Here is an 18320-nt window from a genome sequence, read left to right on the forward strand (position 1 = left end):
CCCAGGGATGCGTTTGTGGGTGCAGCTCCTGCCCCACGTCCCCAAGGGATGGCCGATGTAGCCGGGAGCAAGATGCCGGCCCTGGAAAGGAGTCTCCAGGCAGTTTGGGGTTTTAATAGAAAAAAAGAGACATTCACAGTGAAATTTAAAAAAAAAAGCCCGCCCTGTGGCGCTGCTCGGGGGAGGGACACGGGAGCTCTTTTGCTGCTGTGCTGCGGTCCTGGGCAGGGAGAGGTGACCTCCGTGGCCAGGGCCACCCCTTCTTGGGGACAGAGCCCCACCGCCCTGCATGCGTGTCCCCAGGGACGCCTGCGGTGCGGCCCAGGCATCCTCACAGCGACGTCCCCAGGGTGCCGATGCCAACATCATCGTAGTCTCTGCCCCCCGGGGGCTGTGCCGGGGGGTCCCGTGTGGCTCCTGGGGGACCTGGGGGGACGGAGCTCCCACCTTAGGGGACAGCAAAGGCTGGTGCCTTAGGGGGGGGCTGCTTTGTGTCCCTCCTGCCAGGCCCCGGCTGGGGTCTTGCCGCAGCCCCCATGGATTCACTGCCTGCTCCCTGCTCCCTGCCCGCCACCGCAGCCGAGCCCCCCGGAGGTGGCTCTCCAGGGGACAGGGCGGCTGTGGCCCCTCTTACCTGTGGGTGGGACACAGTCCCAGCTCGTCTGTGCCATCCCCTCGGGAGCGTCCCCTGCGCCGGGCGCGGGGGACTCTTCCGGCACGGCCACGGCATCGTCGTAGCCATCCGGGGGGCCGTGCTGGGCAAGGGAGTCTGGGACAGGCACGGGGGTGGACGGGAGTGAACCGGAGGCGGTGGCAGGGGCTCCGACTGTGCCACCCCCCTCCAGCCGCGCCACCGGGGACGTCCTGGTGGCACTGGGGCTGCAGGCTCTCAGCCAGAGCTGCAGCAGGGATTAATCCGCAGGGAAAGGGGATGCTTTGCTGGCGCGCTGATGAGAGCAGCGGCTGAGCTGGGCTCGCCCGGGCGAGGGGGGGCCGTGTCCCCTCGGCTCCCCAGCCCGGTGCCTGGCCGTATCCCCTCGGCTCCCCAGCCCGGTGCCTGGCCGTGTCCCCTCTCCCCGGGGCTCCCCGCCAGGTTCCTGCCCCCGTGCCCCTACCTGGGGCTTCCCTGGGGTCACTCTCCTCCATGCTGTCCCCGGTGTAATCCGGCAGCTTCGTCCCCGACCTCTCAGACAGGGAGCCTGGCAGGGGGAGGACGGGGTGTCGGGGGCGGCCGGAGCCGGCACCGCGGGCAGCACGGCCCCTCGCCACAGAGCGGGGCTGCGGTGGGACCGGGGGACGAGCTGGTGCCGCATCGCCAGCACCCAGTGCTGCGGCGGGGCCGCGGGGCAGAGCCCCCCGCTCTGGGGAGAGCTGCAGGGCACGGGGGGGCTGCACCGACCCGAGGGACTGGGCACCTCCTGGTACTCCGGCGTCAGGGCGTAGTCCAGCTCCTCGTAGACGGCATCGGAGACGGCGTCCGCGGCTCTGCCGGGGCCTGAAACGATGGGCAGTGCTCGCCTGGGGCCGTGGGGACGGTGGGTGGCACCGGGGTCACCCGCTGCCCACCCTCCGAGCCGCCCCGCGGCGGGGGAGCCCCAGGACCCCCCAAACCGGCTCTGCCCCGGCACCCACCCGCCGGGACCCACCTCGGCGCCGCGCCCAGGCACGGCACGCTTGCGCGGCCAGGACACCCAGGGCCAGGCACAGCAGCGTCCCCAAGACCGCGCACAGGACCGTGGGCACCGGCAGGGTCCCTGCCGCCGCCGCCGCCGCCGCCGCCGCCGGGGTGCTGCCGCTGGGGACACCTGCGGGGACATCGTCAGGTGGCGTGAGGACGGGGACCGTGGCCGGCGCGGCGCGGCGTGGGGGGCTGCGGGCACGGGCAGAGCTACCTGTGCACGCGGCACCCTCCGGGCAGCGGCTCCCTGGGGACGGGGTGGGCGTCCCGCTGGTGCCATCGCCGTCCTCGTCACAAGAGACGCGGGCGTCCCTGCCGAGGCTGCAGGCCTGCAGGCTCCAGGGTGCCGAGGGGCAGTGCCAGAGCGAGCGGGCCCCCTCCTTGCAGCCCACCCAGGCCAGCCAGGCGGGGGCCGGGTCCCGGGCGGGGGCAGCCCCCAGCCTCCCGCCGGCCCCACAGCCCAGCTGCCGGCAGACGGCGGCGGCCGTGGCGGGGCTGGTGCCGTTGGCGCACACGCGGCCCCAGGTGCCGTTGTAGAGCACCTCCAGGTGCCCCTCGCAGCGGCTGCTGCCGCCCACGAGCCGCAGGGAGAGCTGCTCTGCAAGGGGGTGCGGGAGGGGGTCACGGCACGGCCGGGCCGCCGGGCACCCCCACCCAGGGAGAGGGGGACGGTCCCCGAGCCGGGGGCGCACGGCACCGACCTGAGCAGACGGCTCCTGCCCCGCCACCGCGCCGGCAGCCGTGCCGCGCCGAGGCCGGACAGTCCCAGAGAGACTCCTCGGTCCCGGCGCAGCCACCGGCATCCGGCCACGGCGGCCACGTGCCGGGACCGAAGCGAGCCGAGCCGGGTGCCGCCAGCGCTGTTCCACAGCCCAGCTGGCGGCAGACGACGGCGGCATCCTGGAGGTCCCAGGTTTCCTGGCAGACGCTGCCCCAGGTGCCGTTGACGTAGACCTCCACCCGCCCGGCGCAGCGCCCGGGGCCGCCCACCAGCCTCACCCGCCGGCTGCCTGCGGGGCACGGAGGGGACCGGGCTGGGGCGGCCGCTCGGGGTGCCGGCCCCCCCGGCCCTTGGCAGGGCACTCACCCGAGCAGACGACGGCCACCTCCTCGGGGCTGCCGGTCGGTGCGGTGGCCGTCCCCGAGACGTTGCACGTGGCCAGGCTCTCCTCGGTGCCGGCGCACCGCGGCCCTGTAGCGCCCGAGCCCGGCACGGCATAGACCTTCTCCGGCACGCCACAGCCCAGCTGCCGGCACACCACGCTGGCATCCCGGGCACCCCGCAGCCCCACCAGCACGCGGGCCCAGGCCCCGGGGCTCGAGGCGACCTCCAGCCGCCCGTCGCACCGGCTCTCCCCCTCCACCAGCCGCAGGGGCTCGGCGATGCCTGCAAAATCCCCGGCAGCGCCGTGGGGCTGTGGCACCAGCGCTGGGGGGGCCCTGAGGGGGCGGCGGGGCCCTGCTTCAGCCCTCCCCTCGCCCCGACGTGCCCCTGCGTCCTCCGCTCGCGATTTCTGAGGTGTCCCAAAAAGCCCTGCAAGGGTTTTCCCGGCGGGTGCCATACAGACCTGAGCAGTTGACGGCGGCAGCGTGGCCGGGGGGGCAGGCGGGCTTCCCCAGCACCACCGCGGCACACTCGCCCGGGTGCCGCTCGCTCCCGCCGCAGCCAAAGGTGTCCTGCCGCAGCGGCCCGTCCCCCCCGCCGAAGGAGCCTCCGGGGGGCACGGCGGCAGCGGGGCCGCAGCCGAGGTGGTGGCAAAGGACGTGGGCGTCGGGCAGGTCCCAGCCGGTGGCGCAGAGGGACCCCCACGTCCCCTCTGCTTCCACCTCCACCCGCCCGGCGCAGCCCGAGCTGTTGTCCGCCAGCCGGAAACCCGTGTAGGCTGCGGCAGAAATGGCGTTGCAGGGGGACGACCGTGCAGGGAGCCCTCGACCCCCCCCGGCATCCCCAGCGCTTACAGGAGCAGATGATGCTGGCGTGGCCGGTGCAGCCCTCGTTACGGGGCGGCCGCCGGGCACAGGCGGCAAGGAGGGGCTCGGTGCCGGTGCACTCGAACCCCTCCTCCCAGAGCTGCCGTGTTCCTGCCCCAAACGGGCTGCTGCCGGGGACGGCCAGCACTGTGCCGCAGCCCAGCTCCCGGCAGACCACCTGGGCGGCCTTGATGTCCACGTGGTCCTCGCAGACGCTGGTCCAGGCTTTGCCCCGCCGCACCTCCAGCCGCCCCGCGCAGGCACCGTCGCCGCCGACCAGCCGGGCAAACCCTGCCGGGAGAGGCACGAGGGTCAACGGTGAGGGACGTGCTGGGACCGGCACGTCCCTCCCTCACCCGGCTCCTACCTTGGCAGATGACGGCGGTGTCGTACTCATGAATGCCGGTGTAGGGTCCCCAGCCGCGGACCTCGCAGTCCCAGAGGGCGGCCTCGTCCCCGCGGCAGTCGATCAAAGCCAGGCTGATGGGACCGTCCCCTTTGTCGAAGCGGGCCATGGCAGTGGAGACATCGGCAACCGAGCCGCAGCCCAGCTGCTGGCACACCACCTCGCCGTCTTCCATGTCCCAGCTGTTGTCCGCCACCGAGCCCCAGAGGCCCTGCAGCTTCGCCTCCACCCTCCCGGCGCAGGGACCCCAGCCAGCCACCAGCCTCAGCTCCACCGCCTCTGCACCGGGGCACCAGCACGGCTTCAGCCCCGCGGGGGGATGCCCCGGCACGTGGCGGGCGTCCCGGCACGGCCGTCCTCCCCACCTCACCTGCGCAGGTCACCCCCACATCCCGCTCGTGGTTGCAGAAGTGCCTTCCCCAGCCGAAGTTGGGACAGTCATGCAGCACCGCCTCGTTGCCCAGGCAGAAGAAGGGCTGGAGCCAGATCCGTCCGGTGCCCTGCCCAAACGGGGCATAGGGGGACGCCCTGGCCACCGGGCCGCAGCCCAGCTGCCGGCACACCACGATGGCCCAACGGGCTTCCCAGTCGAAGTCGTAGCTGCAGACGGAGCCCCACTCGCCTTCGTACTTCACCTCCACCCTCCCGGCGCAGCGCCCGCCGCCGTCCACCAGCCGCAGTTCCCCGGTGCCTGCGGCGAGGAGGGTGCTGAGCCCAGCCCGGGGCCGGGAGGGGTCCCTGCCCCACGGCTGCCCCCCGCCCCGGCGCTCACCCCCGCAGAGCTGCACACACAGGAGCAGCCCCAGCGCCCTGATGGGCACCATCCTGCCGTCCCGGCCCCCCCGGCGCGGGGCGGGTGATATATAGGCAGTGCCGCAGCCGGGAGCCAATGGAGGCGGCAGCACCTTTTGAGCCGTTATCAGGCGGGTTATCTCCCGGCTGGCGGGGCCCCGGCCTCCAATAACCTGCTCCGTGACCAAATATGAGGCTCGGCTCCGCTTCTGGCGTCACACACCTCACCACGGTGGGTTGGTGCCCGGATGTCCCCGAGGGGAGCCAGCCCCCCCGCAGGGCACCTGCCGCCGGCATGAGACGCGTGGGCCCTTCCCACCCGTGTCCCCCCGTGGGGCTGACCCTGCTGCCGGAGCCCGGCAAGAGCCCAGTCCCAACGGCGACAGGGTTCGCCCCAAAATCTACCAAAGCCTCCACGGGGCCGCCCTCAGCACCGGCACGGGGCAAAGCCCAAAGACCCCAGCACGCCGGCACCCGTCCTTGGGGTGCTCCCCTCCCCAGGGGTGCCCGCGGACCCCTGCAGGGGGGCACGGAGGCGAAAGCCACCCCCAGGCTCACCGCGGTGTTTGCAGGTGGCACATCCCCGGCGCCTCGTGGAGGCCGGCAGCACATGGCGGCGCTGCCCGCGCTGCCTGCAGGTGTGCCCCCGTGCTCGCCTCGCAGCGCGGGCAGGAAGGAGGTGGTTTCCCCCCGGGCGAGGACCCGGCGTCGCCGTCGACCGCACGCGGCTCCCCGGCCACCTGCAGCGCTACTGATAACGCCGTGCTTTTGCGCACCGGCATCTGCCCGTGGTGATGCCACCAACGGGGGCACGGAGCCGACACGGTGCCGGGGCGGTGGGACCCACCTGGCTACGCTGGGACCGAGCACCAGCAAAAGCCGACGGGCGCAGGGGGTGGAAGGGAGAAGGAGCTCCCCCGAGGACGAGGGCAGGGCTGAGCCGCCCACGGCCGCGGGACCTGGTGGGCTCCGTCACCGCCGAGCGGTGCCGGCAGCCGCGGCCTCGCCGGGGCGGTGGGACGCGGAGCGGGGCGAGGAGGGGGCGACGCGGCGGGCGGGTTCGCATCGAAAGGCTGCAGCTGCGCAGCCCCGGGCAAAGCCACCAAAACGCGTGGTAACGGCCCCAAACCGTGACGGCGGCGGAAGGGCCCAGCCGCCCGCTGCCGGTGGCCGGCGCGGCGGCAGCCAGGAAACGCAGGTGGCCGAGGGGCCGCGCGCGGCAGCGGCCGCCGGCGGCATCGTGACCGCGCGGGGGGGATCCGCGGGGACGCAGCCGCAGGCGGCGTGGGCAGCACCGCCACGTGCCGCCGGCCTCCGTGAGGGACCGGGGACCCGCCACCTGCAAACGTCCCCGAATCGCCCCGGGACGGCTCGTGGGGCCGGCCCCAACGTCGGCGTCACCCGGGATGTCGGAGCGATTCCGACATCCCGACGCGGCCGACATCCCGGACGCGGCCGAGCGTCACGGGAGCCGGTTATCGCGGAAGCCCTCCCTTGTCTCCTCAAGGGGGGGTCGGGGCATGGCGGGAACCGGGGCCGGGGCCGGGGCTTGGCCCCGCCCCCCGCCCGGCGCCACCGCCCCCCGCCCGGCGCCACCGCCCCCCGCGGCGCGCACTCCCTGCCGGTAGGGGGCGCCGCCGCGCGGCCTCGTCGCTCCGGAAAGAGCCGAGCGGCGGCGGAGGCGGCCGAGGCGGGGCGCGGCGCGGGGACGATGGCGCAGGAGGTCGAGCAGCTGCGGGCGGACGGCGTGCACAAGGAGGTGCTGCGGGAGGGCACCGGGCCGCTGCCCGACTTCCGCGACGGCACCAAGGTCAGAGCCGCACCACCGCCTCCGGGGCGGGGGGGGTTGGGGGGGGGAAGTGGGGAACGGGCCAGGCGCGCATGCGCGCCCCCCCCCGCCCCCCCGCGTCTCCATGGTGACGCCGCGGCCTACTCTGTCCCCTCAGGCCACCTTCCACTACCGGACGCTGCGGTGCGGGGACGAGGAGACGCCGCTGGACGACAGCCGGGCGCGGGGGAAGCCCATGGAGCTGATCGCCGGCAAGAAGTTCAAGCTGCCGGTGTGGGAGGCGGCGCTCCGCACCATGCGGCCGGGGGAGCGCGCCCGCTTCCGCTGCGACGCCAAGGTGGGGCGGGGCCGGCCGGCGGGGGCGGGGCGGCGGGCGGCGGGCGGGGCGGGGCCGCGGTGGGGCGGGCTCTGCTCCTCGGGGGGGCGTGGTCTGCGGCCAGGGGGCGGGGCGCGCGGCCGCCTCGTTGGGCCCCGGCCCCGGGGGCGTCCCGGTTCCCGGCCCCCGGCCCCCCGGCCTCCCCCGGTGCGGCCCCGGGCCAGCGCCGCCTCCCGCCGCCCCACAGCACGTGGTGCTCTACCCGCTGGTGTCCAAGAGCCTGCGCAACATCGCGGCGGGGAAGGACCCGCTGGAGGGGCAGCGGCACTGCTGCAGCATCGCCCAGCTGCACGAGCACTACTCCCTGGGCTACCCCGACCTCGACGAGCTGCAGAAGAACCCCCAGCCCCTCATCTTCGACATCGAAGTGCTCAAGGTGAGGCGCCCGCTCGCGCCGGCCGAGGGGAGCTCGGGGGCGGCCTCCAGCACCCCTGCCCCGGGCGGAGGGCGCGGGCGGGAGGGCGCCGGGGCTCTGCCCTCACCCCGGGGTGCCGGCAGGTGGAGGCACCCGGCTCCTACCGGCAGGACCCGTGGGCCATGACGGACGAGGAGAAGCTGCAGGCCGTACCCCTGATCCACAAGGAGGGCAACGAGCTGTACCGGCAGGGCAAGGTGCGGGAGGCAGCTGCCAAATACTACGACGCCATCGCCTGTCTCAAGAACCTGCAGATGAAGGTGGGGCTCCCCGGCCCCTCTCTGGGGTGCACACGGGCCTCCCCGCATCCCTCCTGGAGCGCGGGGCTTGGGAGCTTCCCCTCACTCCCCCCCGCCGGCTCTGTCTCGTCCTGCAGGAGCAGCCCGGCTCTCCGGACTGGATCGAGCTCGACCAGAAGATCACACCCCTGCTGCTAAATTACTGCCAATGCAAGCTGCAGTGCGAGGAGTACTACGAGGTGCTGGATCACTGCTCTTCCATTCTCAACAAGTACGAGGGTAAGGAGCCACGGGCCGGCCCGGCCGGCTGCGGGGCGTGCCGATGGGGCGAGCGGGTACCGGGGAGGCCCCTGCCCCGTGCTCCGCCAGCCCAGCAGCTCTCTCCCCGCAGACAACGTCAAGGCCAACCCCGTCTGCAGGTACCTGCAGAGCCTGGTCCCACCGCCCCACCCAGCCAAGGCTTTTCTGATGCTCTGCTGGCAATGCTAAGTTTATCTGTGGTATCGTTAACTCTCATTCTTAGTTCACATGATCATTAGCTCTGCAATAATAGTATTTACCTATAAGCATTCTCGCTCTATAGTATATTGTAATTACCATCATTAATAAAATTTTGCAAAAATGTAAATGCAATTAACTGTACAGCAGGGTGCGTTAAGAGGTACAGAGCAATATTTCTATAAGCCTCCGTCCTTTAAAAGTTCCCAAATACCTCCTCATACCCTGACAGTGATGGGATATTTTCCCCTCCCCATATAATTTCCAGTTAGCCAATATATTTGCGTTTAGCATAAGCAAGATTATACTCATATTTATATATCTTTTATATACGCTTAACACACAATTCTTTCAGCCTTTAACTAGGCAAGTACTGCTAGCGCTTAGTTTTCCATCTGTTTCAAACACTGTTTTCCTTTCTTGTTTGATTTCCTCCCCTACCCCCTTGCAAATTCCTCCTACATTTACATGCTTGCTTAAGGGACCGTTACGGGATTGGTGTCTCCCAGTAGGTCTGGCTGCTTCTCTGCAAATTGTTGTCCCGCAAGGCTGATCCTGTAAGCAAATAAACCCGTCAAGGTCATTGGGTCATTATAATTTTAGAGCGTTTTTGCAGTGCTTTAACTGTGAGTGCCCAGCATGGGTGGATCCAGCTCTCAAGAGCTGTAACCCTCCAGGCTCCCTTGGGAGCTGTAACAGTTTTTATTCTTGGATCCCAAGTTATTAGTATTGCTTTCGGTTGTTAAACCAAGCTAAGCAAGACCACGACAGGGCACAGGTTAGATATTTAATCATGAAAAATCCTATTGCAGGAATTACTGGCTGCTCTGGTTAAACTGAAAGAAAATACAGCTCCAGATGGGCAAAATCTGACAGCTGAGGCTGGGGCCTTGCCTTGATACGCAGCTTCTGCCCTGCAGATAGCTGTTCTCCATCTCCCTTGGTCAGCCACAAACAGCAGGTCATCTTCATGAGTCCAGCAAGGATGCTGCAGACCTTCCCGTGGCTCGAGACTGCAGCAGTTAAACTGAGTCAGTTCATCTCCTGGCTTATTACACTGTTTCACAGTATTGTTTTCAGGCTTCCCATGTACTTTGCCATGCATTACATAGATTTTCTTCCCACTGGCTTTCTGAGCTTGTAAGAGAAGTCTCATTTTCTTCATCTCCCGTCATGTTTTCTATCCCCCTTTTCCCAGTCATACCTCCAGTATTTTATTTCTTTATGGACATAATCACTGTCCGCAGAGAGATGCAATGGGTTCTGCTCAGAGAGTTTGTCTCTTAATAATGTCTATAATAGTCTGCACTCTCTTTGGAGGGGAGGGGGGTTTAATAGTTTCCCTACTACTTGCTCTCCTGCTCTATTAATAGCAACATAGAGGACTATTTGTAGCTTGCTCATATCTGGTGCTCCCATTGATGAAGCGTACATTTGGTTTACTGCTGGGTTCTTGAAAAAGGACACTTGCATCCATAAAGAGTACCTGCGATTGTGTTTTCTTCTCAACAGTTCAGCCTGCACCTTGTTCAGTTAGCGCAGGAGCAAGACGACCCGCTCCTTGTAAGGTCTGTACCGTATCTCTCCTACCCGTTCATATCAAAGCCCGCTGGCATTCATGTAGGTGACACTCTGCTGACGCATTTCCCGAAAACCTGGGAGGGGTGTGAGTAGATTGGACTGCGAGGGAGGAGAAAGCCTCAAAGACCAGCCCAGCCCAGGCTGCTGGGGAGTTTTAGGTCCAGACCCTGAAGCAGACACAGTTCACGTGCTGCTGGTACCTGCTGTAACCATTTTCCTGCTCCCCTAGAACCAGCAGATGGGGAAATTCCTGTTGAAAGATGCTTTCCCAGTACCGGTCATTTTAGTGCAGAGGGTCTTAGAGCAGCTTCTTTCCACCTGAGTTAGGGCATCATCATGTCCTGAGCTCCACTTCCACTCCGGAGTCTTAATCAGTGATTTCCACAATGGGCTGCAGGCACCAGCAAAGTTATGGACGTGCTGCTGCCAGGTATTAAATCCTCCTAATGGTGTTCTCAGTTGGGCTTGATAAGCAGCTTTATTCCATACAAAGCTTTAGCCACTCTTGTACCTCTTGGTCTCCCTGGCTTGCCAGTTGGAATTCCCAGTAGTTAACCTCAGCTTGCTCTAATGGTACCTACTTCAAACCCTGTTTGATCTGTTAATTTTAAAACTTGGATACCCCTCACCTCTTCAGGAGCTCCAGTTGCTGGAATAGCATCCACGCAAGATGTTTCTTCTTCATCCTCTGGAGACGCTACTTGGAACACATTTCTGACGTGAGCCTGTGCCTGCAGGTGTGTTGCGAAGCCCCGGCAGTACCTGGGCGAGGGTTTATTCCCTCTCTCCAAATGCAAAAGCAAATCTGAAAATCGATTCTTCGGTAAGCAGGATGGCGAAGAAACCGTTGGATCTATAACTGAAACCCCCTTGTTTTCTGGTAACTTAGCAATAATCACTGGCACGTTCGCTAAACTAAGAGCTGTTCTCATGGGGAATGCATTTCTTTGGCAGTATTCCGCCGGCATTTGCCAGGATTTTCCATCAGCCTTTCTAATGGGCAGCGGTGGGAAATTATATGGGTTTGTAATGTCTCCAGAAATGCTTTGTTTAAAGTAATCCGTAATGCTTTCACTCAGAGCATCTCAGCTTCTTTAGGATATGAGTATTTGTACGGGGACCGGCAGGGCCCACTAGTTCAGCCTGGGCAACGGGTTTTACACAGAGCGGGGTTTTCTGCCATCATCCTGGGGTGGCTCTTTCCATTATTCTTTATCTGTCTCCAGTAAAGCTTGTATCTCTCCTTTCACCCTTTAGAACGGCCTTTGCCTGGTTTCTGCATTGCCAACACAAAAATCTTACCATAGAAATCTAAGAAGAGTCCGCACTCCATCTTCCAATGGCTTTCGAAAATAAGGGGATCTTCTAAAATATCTTCCAGTCTTCCGCCTTCATAACTTCATATCTTCCAATCGCTTTCTAAAATAAGGGCTGGTGGGATACGACATCGCATCCTGCGGGTATCTTAGCAATTCCGCCTTGGTTCGGAAAAATCTTCTCCATCTTCTCCCAATTTCTGGATCCATCTTTGTGCTGCCCATTTCTTACCTATCTGCTGGGCAATCTGGCTTAGCGTGCTCAGCAAGAAAGGCACATTCTGATCCCTTAGCGCACGCCAGAGCAAAGGCTGGTGTAGCACAAGCTCTAAGCATTGAGTATTTCATTTCCGTTTGATCTAAAACTTGAAGACATTTCTAGAAGCGCCATGCTCCAATCCACAACTGTGCTTTATTTTTGCAGCCTGACCAGCCCCGGGGTAGCTGTTACACTGGGGCAGCAACTGTTGTTCCCAGCTCCTTTTCCCTTTCCCTTTCATACATATCACCCCGATAAGCCTCTTCCTCTGACGGCTCCCAGTCTAATTCTCCATTTCCTGCAGCTATTTTTAATTTCTCTATCCTACTCTGCATTTGCAAGCATCTAAATTTAGCTTCACGTTGCCTGTGATGGGGTCCCCTTGGAGGTCCTCCTTGCTCCAGGGTGAAAGCTGCAGCAGGCAGTAATCCCTGCAGGAAGCTGCAGCTTCCTTCTGATTTCCTGAATTCACAGGAAAATAATTCCAGCCGGATCTGCTCCCGGAGAGCTGTGGGATGGTATTTGTCTCCTAAAGACATGGGAGACTGGAAATGGGGAGGAGAAGAGCGATACCAGAAATAAGGAGCCCCAAAGGAGGAGGAGGAGGAGGAGGAGGAGGAGGCTCCGTGACTTTTCTTACCAAGACAAGGCTAGTAAATGGCTTGGGGACCCCGAGCAAAGCACGGGTACTCTGGAAGGCTTAGAAATTCAGGGGCTTGGTGGTTTTTCAGTCAAACCCACAACCTGTTGTTAGGAGGAGGGTGAGCTGCTGGCACGGGGGAGGCGAGAGGCAGGAGAGGGGCTGCGGCGTCTGCGAGCATTGGTGCGCTTTCCTAAAGCTGCCTTTTCCCCCCCAAAAGAGCATTTTCCTTGTGAGTTTATTGCTGGGAATCCTTTGGGAATTAAATTGCCCATCCAGGTGGTTTTGTGGCGGCCAGCTGGCGAGCTGCCCCATGGCCGGGGAAGAGGAAGGGTGTGCCGGATGTCAGGCTGCTGTCGAAAAGCGAAACCCTGCCTGTACGAAAACCGCGGGACGGGGATTTCGGGCAGCGCTCGGGTTCCTGCGGCAGGGCCCCGCCATCCCGGCGCCCAGGCGGTGCGGTGAGTGCGTTGCGGCACGGCCTGCCGCGCCGCACCGAGGGATGGCGCGGGCAGGGTGGCGTGGGCGACCGGCCGCGTGGGGCCGTGGGGACCGGGCTGTTCCCGGGGCCAGGGGGGATTCTGTCCCGAGGGGCTGCAGCTCCCAGTCTGGTTAGAAACTCCCGTGATGCTTTTTCGGGTGCTTTTCTCTCTCCTGTGCCCCATCCCAGGGGAGACATGCCCGCGGTGCCGGATCCTGCAGCCCTAGTGACCTTGCCGTGCTGGGGTGACTGTCTCCAGCCTTTCCAGCGCAGGAAGAACCGGGCTGTATGGGACGAACTCGGTGCCCAGCTCCAAAACCTCTTGCCATGGTGTAGCCGTGATTTCTAAGCTTTGGTATTTTCAGGTGGCAGCCTGTGATGGCAGGCGAAGAGCATGCGTTAGCCGTTCTCTTACAAGCGCTGCGGGGTCTCACACCTAAAGGCTTTCAGGAGTTTAAGACCAAGTTATCGGAGGTTCACGTGGAAGGAGGACGGAATATCCCCAAGGATTCGCTGGTGAAGGCCACCCGCCCTTGCGCGCTCGCCAGCTGCATGGGCGAGAACTACGGCAAAGACGCCGCGATGGACGTAGCGATTGGGCTGTTCCGAGAGATGAACCAGAGGGACCTTGCAGAGAAACTCCTGGATGAGAAGGTGAAAGGTAGGCAGCCGGAGCCAATTTTGCTTTTCTTTGTCTCTTTTTCCCTTGGGTGATCCTGGAGACAGGTAGAAGTTGGTAAGAGCAGGTTTTGCTTTCCCAGGGAGCCTGGAAACACAAAGATGTCCTGCTGTGATCCTCTTAGTGGGAGGGCTGTAGTGACCTCTCCTCTTGCTGTCCCCACTTACTGCCAGGCTCCTTCTGCTCCCAGAAAAGAGCCTTCAGCTCTCAGCGCTGCCTGGCAGGCAGCTGGGCAGAGCCTTTCCTCCTGGGACGGGGATTAAGGACATCTCTGCAGAGCTCGTATTTGGTAGCACTTTGCCGCTGGAGGCGTCCCTGGGAGCCCAGGGACGGTGCCTTTGGCCCCAGGGGCCCAAGCAGAAGGGGACGGAGGCCGCGGGTGGCCCCAGGCAATTGCATTTGCTCCCAGGGAGGATGAGGATTGCAGGGTGGTTAAAACAGGAGTTGATGGAGCAGGATGATGGGGGGACCCGGGACAGGAGAAGGACCCCCCCAGCTGACCGGAGGCCTGAAATTCTCGCGGACGATGTCCTTGTTGCCTCTGCCAGGCTTCGGAAAGCCCTGAGCGTTGAACCAAGTGTCCCGTTGGTGTGTCGGGAGCGCGGTCGGGCTGGGTAGGAGCTCCTTGGGAATCTGGCTGTGCTTGGGACTGACTCTGCCTCTCGCCGGCGCAGATTACAAGCAGAAGTACAGAGAGCACGTGGTCAGGGAGTTCCTCCGGTACAAAGAAGCGAACTCCTGTCTCGGGGAGAGCTTGTCCGTCAGCAGCCGCTACACTGACCTGGCCATCACCAGGAAGCCTCAGAGCGAGCGCGGAGGTGAGCATGAAGCTGTGGGTGCCAGCCGCGGATGTGCCGACACCGGCAGCGGAGCAGCCGCCATCACCGTCACCGCGCAGACGCTTTTCAGACCCGACGAAGACGGGCAAACACCGCAGGTCGTGGTGCTGGTGGGGGCCCCGGGGATGGGGAAGACGATGACGGTCAGGAAGGTGATGGCGGAGTGGGTGGAAGGGACCCTCTACACGCAGTTTGACTACATCTTCTGCATAGACTGTAAGGACATCGCCTTTACCAAGGAAGCGAGCGTGGCAGACCTGGTTTCAAAGTGCTGCCCTCACAGGAGGACGCCGGCTGGGAAGATCCTGGATGACCAGAAGAAGATCCTGTTCATTTTTGATGGCTTTGAGGCCCTGGGATTTTCCCTGGTTCAGCCTGAAGATGAGCTGAGCTCTGACCCCAGGGAAGCGAAGCCGCTGGAAACCACCGTGATAAGCTTGTTGAAGAAGACTGTTCTCCCCGAGTCCTCCTTGCTCATCACCACGAGGCCGACGGCTCTTCGAAGCCTGGGGCGGTGCCTGGAGGGTGAGTATTACGCGGAAATACTGGGATTTTCGGCAGCCGTGAGGGAGGACTATTTCCACAGGTATTTTGAGAACGACAACAAAGCCGACGTGGCCTTCAGGTTTGCCAGAGGCAACAAGATCCTCTACAGCTTGTGCATCATCCCCGTCATGAGCTGGACCATCTGCACCATCCTCGAACAGGAGCTTTACAAGAAGAAAAACCTCGTCGAGTGCTCTAAAACCATCACGCAGATCAGCGTCTTTTACCTCTCCTGGTTAATGAGGTGCAGAGGCAGGGACAAGCCGCAGGAGCTCCAGCGGTTCCTGCGCAAGCTCTGCTCCTTGGCTGCTGACGGCGTCTGGAAGCACAAGGTCCTCTTTGAGGAGAAGGAAATCAAGGACTGTGGCTTGGACCAGCCAGAACTTCTCCCCATCTTTCTCAACGAGAAGATCTCAAAGAAAGGCGTAGACCATGGGAACATCTACAGCTTCACCCACCTGCACCTCCAGGAGTTTTTTGCAGCCATGTTTTATGTTCTGGAGGACGACGAGGAAATGGTCGGCGACTGCGGGGCTCTCGCAAAGGATGTGAATATGTTATTAGAAAGCTATAGCAAATCCAGGAAGGATTTGAACTTAACGGTGCGGTTCCTGTTTGGTCTGGTAAGCCAAAAATCAAGAGAGTACGCCGAGGACGTCATCGGGTGCAGAATTTCACCGCAAGCCAGGGAAGATACGCTGAGGTGGCTTCAGGGGAGGCACAGCGGCATCTCCCAGCCCAGCCAAGCGCTGAAGGTTTCAGAGTTGGACACGTTCCACTTTGTGTTCGAGACGAATGAGAAGAGCTTCGCGCAAAGTGCGTTGGCTCGTTTCACCGCCATAGACTTGCAGGACATCAGGTTGACCCTGTACGACCAAATGGCTCTTTCCTTCTGCATCAGGCAGTGGGCCGGGCTGGGCTGCGTCACCCTCCGGGGATGCTCCTTCGACCGGCCGGATCCCGGGGAGGAGCTGGCTGCGTCGGTGCCTCGGTAAGTACTGCCCCTCTCTGCTCTAGCGACCCAAAATCGCACAGAATTCTCCTTCTCCACCCCAAAGGGAGGTTTTAAAGGCATTTCGGCTCCTTCCACCCAAAGACCAGCTTGTCCTTCCACTGGGGGGCTGATTCCTCAGCGGAGGATTTTACTTTGTCTTGGGGAGAATTATGGGAGAATAAGGATCACGCGGGCTCCTCCGTCGGCTGCAGGCGGCGGGATTGATGCAGTTGGAGCGTCTCGGCTCGCCTTCCCCAGCCCGAACAGGCCCGCCTGCGCCTGGGCGTTGGTTTGGCTTCACGTCCCCCTTCTCGCACGCAAAGGGGAGATCCCCGGTGCTGAAATTTCGAGTGCGCCTCGAGCTTTGCTTGGGAGCAGGTAACTCCAGCGGTGACGCTCGTGCTCCTTTGCGTCTCCGAGGCCGCGGAGGTCCCACCCGCGGAGACCTCCTGCGAGCCGCTGGCGAGCACTGCTCGGGGGGGTTGCGTGCCGGTGTCGAAGCCGGGAGCTCCCGGTGCCGGTGAGGGCTGCCCGTGCCCCCCGGGGCTCTGTCCTCCCGCAGCTCGGGTGCCTCGGGAGGAGGTCCCCGTCCCCGTCCCCTCGCTGAGCGGCGGCAGGAGGAGCTGCACTCCCCCATCCACCTGCTCTGCCAGGCGCTGCGGCACCCGGGCAGCAACGCGCGGGCGCTCCGGTAAGAGACCTGCGTCCTCGACGCTGAGCCCAAACGGCGGCCGCGGTGCTGCTGCCGGCACGGGGAGGGTGCGTGGCCGGGGCCTGGCCGCCCCGGCTGGCGGTGGGGTGCGGGTGGGGGGCACCCGAAGCGGAGGGGCCGGGAGCTGCAGGGGGACGCAGCCCCCACTGCCCCGCTGCGCCCGGACCGGCAGCGCGGGGCTGGGGGTGAGGCCGGGCCCCAGGGGCTGCGGGAGGGCGCGGCCCCTCCATGCTGATTGGCTGGGGGTGGGAGGGCGTGGTCCCCATGCCAATTGGCCCTACAGTGGGTGGGTGTGGTGCCTCCGTGCTGATTGGCCGTGTGGTGGGAGGGTGTGGTCCCTCCACGCTGACTGATTGGCCGTGTGGTGGGAGGGTGTGGTCCCTCCACGCTCACTGATTGGCCGTGTGGTGGGAGGGTGTGGTCCCTCCACGCTCACTGATTGGCCGTGTGGTGGGAGGGTGTGGTCCCTCCACGCTGACTGATTGGCCGTGTGGTGGGAGGGTGTGGTCCCTCCACGCTCACTGATTGGCCGTGTGTGGGCGGGCGGGGCAGGCGCGATGAGCCCCTCTCTTCCCTGCGCCTCTCCCCGCAGGCTGTGGTGGTGCGGGCTCTCGGGGCCCTGCTGCGCGGAGCTGGCGGCCCTCCTGGCCCAACACCCCAGCCTGGCCCGCCTGGAGCTGGGCGACGGCACGCTGGGCGACGGCGGCGTGCGCCTGCTCTGCGAGGGGCTGCGGCAGCCCGGCTGCCGCCTGCGCGTCCTGCGGTGAGTGGCCCCGGCTCCCCCGGGCGTCCCCCTGGCTCCCCGTGGGCGTCTCCCAGGCGGCCAGACCCACGGGGAGGAGGAGCAGAGGGCTGGGGAGGCACCCCGAAAAAGTCCCTCCGGGGTGGCGTCGTCCCTCTGTCCCGCTCTGCCAGGGTGAGGAGCTCGAAAGCAGCGGCACCGGGGTAGGGACCGTCCCCGTGGTGGGGTGGCGCCGGGGGGGCCCTCGGGCTGGCTCCGAGGCTCTTTCCTGCGGGTCCTCGGCAGGCTGCGGTACTCCCGCCTCACCAGCGCCTGCTGCGAGGATCTCGCCGCCGCGCTGGGCGCCAGCCCGTGCCTGGAGGAGCTGGATTTGTCCTTCAGCGAGGGGCTGCGCGATGCCGGCGTGCAGCTGCTGTGCGAGGGGCTCCGGCACCACGCCTGCCGGCTGCAGACGCTGCGGTAAGGGGCCACGGGGCCGGCGTTCCCTCCTTCCCGCCCGGAGCAGCTCACCAAGCGGCCGGTCAAACCCCCGTGTCCCTGTTTGCCTTGGTCCCACAGGCTGGGGAGCTGTCGGCTGACGGGCGCCTGCTGCCAAGCCCTGGCCGCTCGGCTGGTGGAGAGCCCGCGCCTCGCCTGCCTGGACCTGAGCGACAACGAGCTGGGAGCCGACGGTGTCCTGCAGCTCTGCCAGCAGCTCCGGCATCCCGCCTGCTCGCTGCGGGCGCTGGGGTAAGGTGCCCGGCACGTCCCCCTTCCATCCCCAGCGCCCCTGTGCCAGCACCCTGGGGTCGGATGCTGCGGGACAGGGAGGGGGATTCCAGCATCCCAGCGCCCAGGAGAGCAGAGGGTGGTTTTTAACAGCTCTTCTCCTTTTCTTCCCCTGTTTAAAGACTGAGCACTTCCGCGTTAAGCGAGGAAGCGCTGCAGGAGCTGGCCGCTCTGCGGGCACTCAAGCCTGACCTGAAGATCGGGTACCTCCTCGAGCAGGACGTGCCGCAGGCGGGGGCCATGGCCCGGCTGCCCTTCCGCCGCGGGGTCCTGCCGGGTGCGGGGGGGCCGGGGGGCAGGAGGGTGCTCCCCTCCTTCAGGAGAGCTCCCCTCCTTTAGCAGAGGTCCTTGCAACAACCGGGGCCCTTTCCGGCCCAGCTCTCAGCGCCGCCCAAGGCGGGGGGAAGCCTCCCTGGGTCTGAGCCTGCCCCACGCGTGGGGGGACAGGGCAGGAGGTCCTGCCTGCGTCTGCTGGGGGTCGGGTCAGAGCTGGGCTGGGGCCTTCCCTCTTCCGCCTCCCCACGCGTGTGGGTGGGAATAGCTGTGTGAGCGTTTGCCGATGCTAAATAAAGGCTCTGGGGCCGGTCCCAGGAATCCCC

At 64.6% G+C, this 18320-nt stretch overlaps 3 protein-coding genes across 4 annotated transcripts; 2 read left to right on the plus strand and 1 right to left on the minus strand.

Moving 5' to 3' along the window:
- Positions 1 to 199: 199 nt before the first annotated feature.
- LOC142410039 (scavenger receptor cysteine-rich type 1 protein M130-like) lies at positions 200 to 5624 on the minus strand. The gene is made up of 12 exons (XM_075501912.1): positions 4426 to 5624; positions 4017 to 4334; positions 3638 to 3940; positions 3247 to 3561; positions 2766 to 3065; positions 2380 to 2688; positions 1889 to 2276; positions 1647 to 1786; positions 1400 to 1495; positions 1116 to 1199; positions 635 to 769; positions 200 to 447 (listed from the first exon to the last, which is right to left on the minus strand). Exons 1-12 carry the CDS (start codon positions 4877 to 4879, stop codon positions 332 to 334), a joined length of 2958 nt encoding a protein of 985 aa, XP_075358027.1. The 5' UTR covers positions 4880 to 5624; the 3' UTR covers positions 200 to 331.
- Positions 5625 to 6477: 853 nt separating this feature from the next.
- On the plus strand, positions 6478 to 8155 carry LOC142409705 (AH receptor-interacting protein-like). Its single transcript, XM_075501465.1, has 6 exons — positions 6478 to 6657; positions 6794 to 6973; positions 7200 to 7388; positions 7511 to 7687; positions 7804 to 7945; positions 8058 to 8155. Exons 1-6 carry the CDS (start codon positions 6559 to 6561, stop codon positions 8153 to 8155), a joined length of 885 nt encoding a protein of 294 aa, XP_075357580.1. The 5' UTR covers positions 6478 to 6558.
- Positions 8156 to 12809: 4654 nt separating this feature from the next.
- LOC142409988 (NACHT, LRR and PYD domains-containing protein 12-like) lies at positions 12810 to 18309 on the plus strand. Of its 2 annotated transcripts, none has more exons than XM_075501827.1 (7): positions 12810 to 13102; positions 13795 to 15496; positions 16062 to 16190; positions 16804 to 16974; positions 17239 to 17412; positions 17512 to 17682; positions 17844 to 18309. In XM_075501827.1, the coding sequence occupies exons 1-7, from the start codon at positions 12820 to 12822 to the stop codon at positions 18058 to 18060; spliced, it is 2847 nt and encodes a 948-aa protein (XP_075357942.1). In that variant the 5' UTR covers positions 12810 to 12819; the 3' UTR covers positions 18061 to 18309. The 2 variants fall into 2 exon arrangements, with proteins under 2 accessions (XP_075357942.1, XP_075357943.1); XM_075501828.1 differs by having other exon boundaries at positions 16764 to 16974; positions 17844 to 17962.
- Positions 18310 to 18320: the final 11 nt, after the last annotated feature.

This window comes from Mycteria americana, chromosome 5, assembly GCF_035582795.1.
Source record: "Mycteria americana isolate JAX WOST 10 ecotype Jacksonville Zoo and Gardens chromosome 5, USCA_MyAme_1.0, whole genome shotgun sequence".
NCBI lineage: Eukaryota > Metazoa > Chordata > Aves > Ciconiiformes > Ciconiidae > Mycteria > Mycteria americana.